At 39.1% G+C, this 8,916-nt stretch overlaps 1 protein-coding gene across 1 annotated transcript; it reads left to right on the top strand.

The window, feature by feature from the left end:
- Positions 1 to 2,961: 2,961 nt before the first annotated feature.
- Positions 2,962 to 8,706, top strand: mmp13b (matrix metallopeptidase 13b). The gene is made up of 11 exons (XM_071909609.2): positions 2,962 to 3,067; positions 3,339 to 3,449; positions 4,043 to 4,170; positions 4,336 to 4,484; positions 5,224 to 5,349; positions 5,466 to 5,621; positions 6,015 to 6,135; positions 6,624 to 6,757; positions 7,264 to 7,423; positions 7,716 to 7,819; positions 7,941 to 8,706. The coding sequence occupies exons 1-11, from the start codon at positions 2,978 to 2,980 to the stop codon at positions 8,039 to 8,041; spliced, it is 1,380 nt and encodes a 459-aa protein (XP_071765710.2). The 5' UTR covers positions 2,962 to 2,977; the 3' UTR covers positions 8,042 to 8,706.
- Positions 8,707 to 8,916: the final 210 nt, after the last annotated feature.

Genomic DNA, 8,916 nt, shown 5'->3' with positions numbered 1-8,916 from the left:
GATGTATGTGGGCCACAGTTTCCAGGAATCAGACCTGCCATACAAACAATGTTAAGATCACAACCACATATCTCTCAGAACACAACACTGCAATTTTTTATCTAGCTTCAAGCCTGTTCCTTGAATACAGTCAGTGGGTCACAACAGTAATCAGCAGTGTCTCTGCTTCCATTCTGTTTGTGTGTGTGTGTGTTTGTCAGTGACCAACTCAAAATAACAGCAAAAATCCCCCTAACTGCCAACTTCCCCTAGCATGACTCAGGAGCAGTCTGTTAACCGCCGTCTAAACAGTGATGTTACTCCGCAGATATCTGGCTCTGGGACAGCAGTGTTGTGGCAAAATGATTGTACAGATTATTACACATTATCACCATAGGGATTTACAGGAATATTAGAACTTTACTGTCATACTTGAATAGTTTCCTTCTAACCCTAACCCTAATGTATGATAGACTTACTATGTTTCTTTTTTCTTGAAGGAAGCTTGTAGGCCTTATCTGTAATCATAATGTGACCAAAGTTAATGTGTCACATACATTAACTCCCAGTATGTGGCAAATATTCAGAGTTTAACTACTGTTCCTTCTTTACAAAGTTACATAAGCTGCAACTGGGTGCAAGATGAACTTCAATCATGCAACACTGGGACAGGACGAGACTGGAACAGTGACCCTGTGGAATCACAAAATGTTTTCTTAGCTTTTTAGACCCATCTCCTAATTTTTGTCAATGGAGCAACTTCAGTTCAAGTGTTGCTTAGTAGAAAGACCAACTGGAGTCTTTGGATGCTTGTCTCTGGGAGAGAATTCTTCGTGTATACAAATATAAATTGGCCAAATTCATAGCAATGACGTGGGAATTCTGGTTTTGGGTGAATTTTCACTTTGAAATACAAGGATGTATGCAAGGTATTTTGAAATGTGACATACTGATGGTCATATGTAGTCCTTAGAGTACGTAGAAGTTGAGGAATTCCATTGTTGTAGCAATTGCTAATAATTATATGCCTTAGTTGTCACACGGGGATGGATGCAGTAGAAAACACAGCAACAGACAGCATGTCTTGACCTGCCTTGACTCCAGGTATCCACCCGCAGTTATACTCTTTCATTCTCATATGGCATTTCATTGGCATTACATTCTCATGGTCTTGGATAGCCAATCATTTGAACTTGTGAACAAGAAGAAGTTTGTCTCAGTACTGCAGTAGAACCCAGAAATAAATCACATCAAAATTCTGTGATTTTATACTTATGTATAGCTTAGTGCTACTACAATGTCAATAAACTGACTTTTTGGACTCAGTGTACTCATACATAGTTTGTCAGATCTTTTTCATCCAAATGAGCTTCATATTGCAGCAGTGCTGTCAGTTCCCTTCGAGAAACTTTAACCTTATCCAAAGAAAACTAGGTTTTGTTACAGTTACCCTCTCTGTTTTCCAACCCATCCTATGAGCTTCTAAGGCCTTCCCATCTTAACATCATTAGGACCTCAGGGTTATCCTCAATAATTTTACATTTACAGAATGATTAATAATTTGTTTGTATCCACATATGTGTTTTAATGTCATCACCAAAATAAAAATCAAATAACACAAATTAGGGTTGGGACATTTTTTTCTCTCTACTCTGGGAGAGAGTAGTAAATGTTCATAAATACAGATTAAACTGGGGAAAGGGATAGGAATGGCATAAAGCTGATATTTGGGTAATGCATATACTTATTTCCTTGCAAGTGTCTATATTTATTCCTCACTTCTTTTTACGAATTAGAATCCCACTATGAATTGGTTGGCAATGTGTTACTTTACAGTTCTAATGATGAATAAATTGCCCACTTAACTTTATAGTCTATAGTTCTATGGAGGAAAAACTACTAAATGGCGTAATAATGAATGAAATAATGAATTACTCCTAAGTTCATCACTTTATGATGTAGTTTATTATTTGCTTGTTTTTTTTTCCATTTCGGCAGGTTTCTATGGTGTAAAGAAAACCCACTCATGTTTACTGGAGTTCCTCATAATTCAGGAGAATGAATGAAAGAAGAATGAAACAAGGAATTATTTACTTATTCAATTAGTCATTTTAATGCTGCGCAATTTTTGTAGGAAACTGAATCAGACAAAGTGGCCACAAGAAGAGACTTGAATCAGGGAGTACACATTTTAATTAGAACCAGACAAAAATCAAGCTGGGCCGGTTTGCATGGAACCAGCTCATTGGTTTTCAATATAAAGGGCTACGTAATATAGCATAAAGCAACATGTCACATTTTAATGTTAAATTTAATCTATTTTTTTAGTGTGACTGGCTTGTATTAGTCACTTCTGATGTCTTATCCTAAAATAACAAGAAGCAGAATGACTATCATGGGACAAGCGCCTGAATAATTCAAAGAACACACAAAACTGCTTCCATTTTGTACAGTGGGGCATTATTTTTTTTCCAAAGCGAAGAGGATGGTTTTAATAAATATCTAACCATAATTCTTATTAGAGGATGTAGAGAAGGTGTGTTATCCTCCTACACAAGCCAGACAGAACGTCCTGTGTCTTTTTCTGCCAACAAGGGTCATCCCCTCTAAATCTGACAACAACATAAGATCAGAATCACCAAATTCTCTGTATATTCCTTTATTAAAAACTCTTTCAAGTCCATTGAAAAGTCAAACATGCTGCCATATATACATTAGATTCAATGAACTTATTGAGAAACTCCTTAAATCATGGCCATTTGGCAAAAAAAAGTCATATCATAGCATTTGAGGTGGGTTCAAAGCAGTCCATTCAAACCACAGGCACTCTGGTTTCAGAGCTACAAGCACTTTTTGCAATGACCATGGAGGAAGTGGCTAGGTGCTTTTACATGAATCACTGGGACCCTTAGAAAAAACGTGGACCTGAGACACTATAAATACCCCTCAGAGCTCCTCGACCCCAATGACTGGCTGGGACGACACACAGACAACAGCAATGACAGCTTTACTGCTCCTGCTGATGGCGGCCCACTCCTTTGCTCTGCCTCTGCCGACTGGGGACACAGACAACTGGCTGTTAGCAGAGGTAAGATCTGGGGTCTCTATTTATGACTTTTTATTAAATTGAAATAAGCATCAAAAGCATCAATACTACTAGGCTTAACTTACCTGTTACTCAATCTTGTAAAACTGAATTAGCTGAGTGACCTTACCTCTGTCATAAGCTAAGAAAAAATATACCTCTTCAGACTGCACATAGTGTTAGAATGGCTGCACCAATCCAATCCTTATTTTTTTAAACACTACCTATGTCGTTCAATTCAGTTGACAAGCTTTTGTTCTCTCTCTATATACAGAAATACCTTCGGCGGTTCTATGACCTTCCAGCTGGTCTTCTTGGAACCCAAAAATCTTCAGATGGCATGCGGACCAAGATCAAGGAGATGCAGAGTTTCTTCAAACTGAAGGTGACCAAATCTGGAAAGTAACTAGTTACAGCTACTGTACTTACTGAGATTGAGCAGATATTCCGAGCATTTTTTAAAGAATATACTACTTCTACTTGAGTATTTTCAGGAAGCTATTCTAATTTTTGCTTGATTAAGTTTTATTCATAGACGAAATAGTGGTGAGTACAATGAGATGTGATTTAAACTTATATCTTGTAATGCACTTAAACACATTATTGGAGTTGTAACCTGATATCACTGGGTGTTTAGGTTCTTTCAACATCAAACACCCTCACCGAGGCAACCCATCGAGGGTTGATCAGCCCCCAGCTTGTGTCCAAGTGTAGATACTCTTGATCCACAATACTCTTGCAGTCCTCTCTACATGTTTTCTTGTGAATACCTGTGATTCCAAGACTGTACATTTCATTTTTGTGTTTTTTGGGGGAGGAAGGGGCAAAATCTTAATGTCTTTAGCTTATCTTTTTTTATTGGAACACACTTTTACTTGAGTAACTTTCTAAACAAGTACGGGTACTGTAAAAAAAAAAAAAAAAAAAGTAGCACATCTACTTTTGTAAAATATGTCAATACTCTTTCCGCCTCTGAAGGTGACAGGGAATCTGGATGCCAACACTTTGGAAGTGATGAAGTTGGCCAGATGCGGCGTCCCGGATATTGGGGAATACAACCACTTCCCCAGAAACCTCAAATGGCAAAACAACAATGTCACCTTCAGGTGTGTATCAACCTAATACATGTGAATGTAATGTAAAACATATCAATGTGGCGAAAAAAAATGCCTGCAATGAATTCCATTGTCGTTCGTACATCGAAACACCATCATCATTCATTCATTCACTTTCCCTGCCAGTGACATGTCTTCTATCCCCTGATGTTCCAGGATAGTGAATTATACACCAGATCTGAAGAAGGCTGATGTGGACAGAGCCATCCGCAACGCGCTGAACATCTGGGCCGGTGTCACCCCTCTGACCTTCAAGAAACTGTACGAGGGCAACGCTGACATTATGATAGGCTTCGGAACAAAAGGTACAATAAACCCTTAGTATTAATTCTGATATACACTGCATGTACAAAATATCAGGGACACTTACTCTTCTCATGTAGTACACTGGTGAGGTGAATCCAGGTAAAAGCCATTATCCCTTATTGATTTCCCTTATTAAATCTCTACCAATCACAAAGGAGGAGATGTAGATAAAGAGAAGCATAGAAGGAAGGATTTTTATACTTTGACACATCTGATGGGCTCTAACTCAATATCAGGAAGACGACCCTAATATTTTATACATACAGTGTGTACCTTAGGGCAGCCACTCTCCTTTTAGAATTCAAGATTTACAATGAAATCTTGAAATATCTTAACATCTACTTGTTGTTCAGAGGGGTGTGATATGGTTCTCATGTGGAGAAAGGGTAGATGGACTCAGTGAAGTACAATAAATGTGCAAGAATTTGTCTTGGTGATGGTGCTCAGTAGTTTCAGCGTACATACTACTGACACAAAGCACACTCATAATGTATATATTCACTGTTTAATAGCTCTATGTGTTGGAGCAGTGTAGCATACATTATGGTTGCAGTTATGCAGAGAAGTGTCGAGACTAACCGGTGCATTGCTATTGGTCCAGTGAACCATGAGCAAGATGAATAAAGATACATAAAAAATATATGAGCCTTGGTGGGTCTAATAGACAATATAGTAGTGCACATTCAGCTCTCCATATTTAAAATTCCTCCACCTTGTCATGGCTCCTGTATTCTCCAGAGCATGGAGACTACAACCCTTTTGACGGGCCTGATGGACTGCTGGCTCATGCCTATCCGCCTGGCAAGGACATCGGAGGAGACACACACTTTGACGAGGACGAACACTGGTCCAAAGATTCAAGCGGTAAGTCTTTTGCATGACGTGATAACAGTCAACCATTGTAATAATGCCCCTAAAGAATGTAATCAGTGAGGTTGATATTAACAATATTTTGACTGATGTACTTGTATTCCCAACAGCGTACAACCTGTTTCTAGTGGCGACCCATGAGTTTGGCCACGCCCTTGGTTTGTCCCACTCCTCAGACCCGGGTGCCCTGATGTTCCCCGTCTACTCTTATGCTAGAGGTTACCCACTGTCTGAAGACGACATTGAGGGCATTCAGTCTCTCTATGGTGAGCAGTCACAGGATTCCTGTTCATTTAGAGAATGAAAATACAGATAAGACTGGAGCAGTCAAATCAAAGTCAAATCAAATGTATGTAGAAAATGCTTTAAAAAAAAAATAGGATTGACACAAATGCTTTACAGGGAACGACAAAAAAAAAAATCACAATTTTTTAGATATGTGGCAAGGGCTTGTGTGTGTGTCATGGATGCGTGTGTCTGTGTGTATGCATGTGTGTGCGTGTGTCTCTCTGCCTCTGCACAGTGAGCAGCATTCTTTCTCTGACTCACTGACTCTGACTCATTCCATAGAGATTACCAAAACATGAAAAGTAGTAAACACACTGTTTGTCATTGTTTTGTTATGGAAATATCACACAATGTCAAATGTCCAACCGCAGGCCCGAACCCAAACCATAGGAAAGTGAAGCCAAAGCCTGACGCCCCAAACAAGTGTGACCCCATGTTAAGTTTCGACGCCGTCACAGAGCTCAGAGGGGAAACCATCATCTTCAAAGACAGGTACAGTAGAAGCTATTGTATGGTTGTTACACGTGAGCATAACGTGCAGTTCACTGATTTATGGGTATTGAAGTTCAAGTTTTTCAGACAGCTGGCTCTCACTGCCAACTGTCGCCGTTGGAGCTGCCAACATGCAAAGTTGCCCAGTGCAGCTTTAACCCTGGGATAAGAAGAGCACAGTATGAATCCCTTTGCCTCTGGTTTAAGACAAGCCCTGGTTTAATAGGGTGTGTGTGAAACGGGGTTGAACTAACCTGGGGCTAAATGTTAACCCAGAGTTAACGATAACCCTTGGCTAAGAATGCACAGTGTGAAAAGTCCTATGTGGAAATATACAGTGTGCTCTTTTAATGGAGTTTTCTCCTGTCCGGACTATTGTATCGTATCATATCGTAATGTATCGCATGTATCATTGATGAAATTTGCATATTGTAGAATGGTTTATTGGCATTTAATGGCATTTGTTAAAACGTGCTACCTTGTTGCAGGTTCTACTGGCGTCTCCACCCCCAGATGCCTGAGCCTGAGCAGACGCTGATCAAGTCCACCTGGCCCTCTATCCCCAACAAGGTGGACGCAGCGTACGAGAACCCAGAGAAGGATCTAGTCTTCATATTTAGTGGTGGGTTGCTCTTAAATCACAACCAGAATCATGTTAATCATCAAGTGGGATAAACATACAGGAATTTGTCTTGGTATCTTGACAAGTTGCAGTTTCACAGCACATACTGACAGTCATGGTGCAACAGCACACTCACTCACAGTGCAAAACAGACGATAGACAGTAGACTGTAGATACCATTCAGCATTTGATATTTGATTTCTTTCTCTCTGTCTCCCTCTCTCTCTACCTCTCCTATCAGCTGAACACTAATTTCCACTCATAAGCACAAAAGTTTTTCTTTAGTTGCATTAAAAGACCTATTCAAAATAACAAACCCATTTAAGGTGTATAATCAAGAGCGCATTAGGAGTTATATCCCCTAGCGCTATATATCCATTTTGCTGAAAAAATGATTGCCAGCTATCCTTTAAAAACACACAAACAATTGGTGCTAGTTTTTTTTTATTTATTTTTTTTATTTCAGATAGTATATGTCTGATTTTGCAACAAAACTCTTTCAACAGGGATCCGAATGTGGGCCCTGAACGGATACGACCTTGTGGAGGGCTACCCAAAGTATATACACAAACTGGGCTTTCCCAAGACCGTGAGGGAAATTGATGCAGCTGTGTACATCAGAGACACAGGGAAAACTCTATTCTTCGCTGAGGAGGACTATTGGAGGTAAGTGTTGATGAGATGCACTGACGGTACAAAACATGAAGAACACTGAAAACGTAAAAGTCTTTTAGTCTGTCTCATGCCTTGATAGCTGAAGTGGATTTAACAGGGGAAAATAATTGACCTGCATTCATCTGATGAGCTTATTTTGTGGAAAAAGAGCAACTGTTCCTTATAATTTATATACTCATTGTAGTCTACAGTAATGTCAGCGAGTGAGCCTACTTGAGTCATTCATCCCAATAGCATTTCTGTATTTCATCCATGTTGTATTACTTGCGTTTATCACCTATAGCTATGATGAGAACACTGGCACCATGGACAGCGGCTACCCAAGATCCACTGAGACAGATTTCCCTGGAATGGAAGATGAAGTGGATGCAGCTGCTTATCACTACGGTAACACAAAATCTCCCAGTCTCAAATATCCAGAAGCACACAAAAGTAGGATTTTTTTCAACATTACTACTGTACTGTATTGTCTAATAATTAGCCCATTCTGTTCTCTTTCCATTTCCAGGATACTTGTATTTCTTCCATGAACACGTGCAGTATGAGTACAGCTACAACTCAAGGAAGGTCATGCGCATCCTGAGAACAAACTCCATTCTCAACTGCTGATCATGTGGTGTGGAGCCGTCACCTGGGGCTTTTTGTTCAGTTCAGATTCAAAGCTTTGTTGTATGAATTTGTCTGGCAGCAAGGCATACAACACCATAAATCTTCACAATAAACAAAATACAGACACAGAAAATGAGACAATGGAAGATGCAGTAGATTGAATAAACAGAGACATGCGGGGCAGGGTCAGTCTGTTAGAGTTAAGCAGGTTTATGGTATGATAAATGAGAATTATATATTTCTATTTGTGCTGGACACCTGTATGTCATATAATTTGTCAGACACAGAATGCTGGAAAATTCCACGCAAATGTTTGTGATACGTTTAAAGTTATTTATTTCACACCTTTATGTTGTACCTAAATGTTTTACTCTGGACAGCAAGATCCTTAGCAGGTTAAGTTTCTTGTCACTGGCAGTAAAACAAGTGTTGGTTTGATCAGGTCTGTTAACTAATGATATAACAACCTGTTACAGTGATAATATTGTTTTAATAAAGACTGAATATAATATATAAGCCTATGTGTGTTTATTTGTAAAATGTCATAAATTGCAAGTTTGAAAAATTATATAGTCACCCAACTAGTGACATTTTGGAGCAGTTCCAAAATTATGTGACATTTGCGCTCCAAAAATGTATTTTCCAACCACAATAACATGGCAAATATGTGTTATGGATGTGACAGAGAATGCATACATTCCTATGTGAATCCAGAGCTGTCCTGTAAAATGTAAGTATTGTACTTGAGGTGGAAGGCCTTCTTATCAATATATTACTTATGATATTACTATCAATGTCAATGTCAATGACACCGATTTCAATGAAAATTAGGTAATAAGTGTTGTTTTTTTCATATGACAACACTCATATGTCAA

Source organism: Centroberyx gerrardi, chromosome 6 (assembly GCF_048128805.1).
Source record: "Centroberyx gerrardi isolate f3 chromosome 6, fCenGer3.hap1.cur.20231027, whole genome shotgun sequence".
Taxonomy (NCBI): Eukaryota; Metazoa; Chordata; class Actinopteri; order Beryciformes; family Berycidae; genus Centroberyx; species Centroberyx gerrardi.
This window is presented reverse-complemented; position numbering and strand designations above follow the sequence as displayed.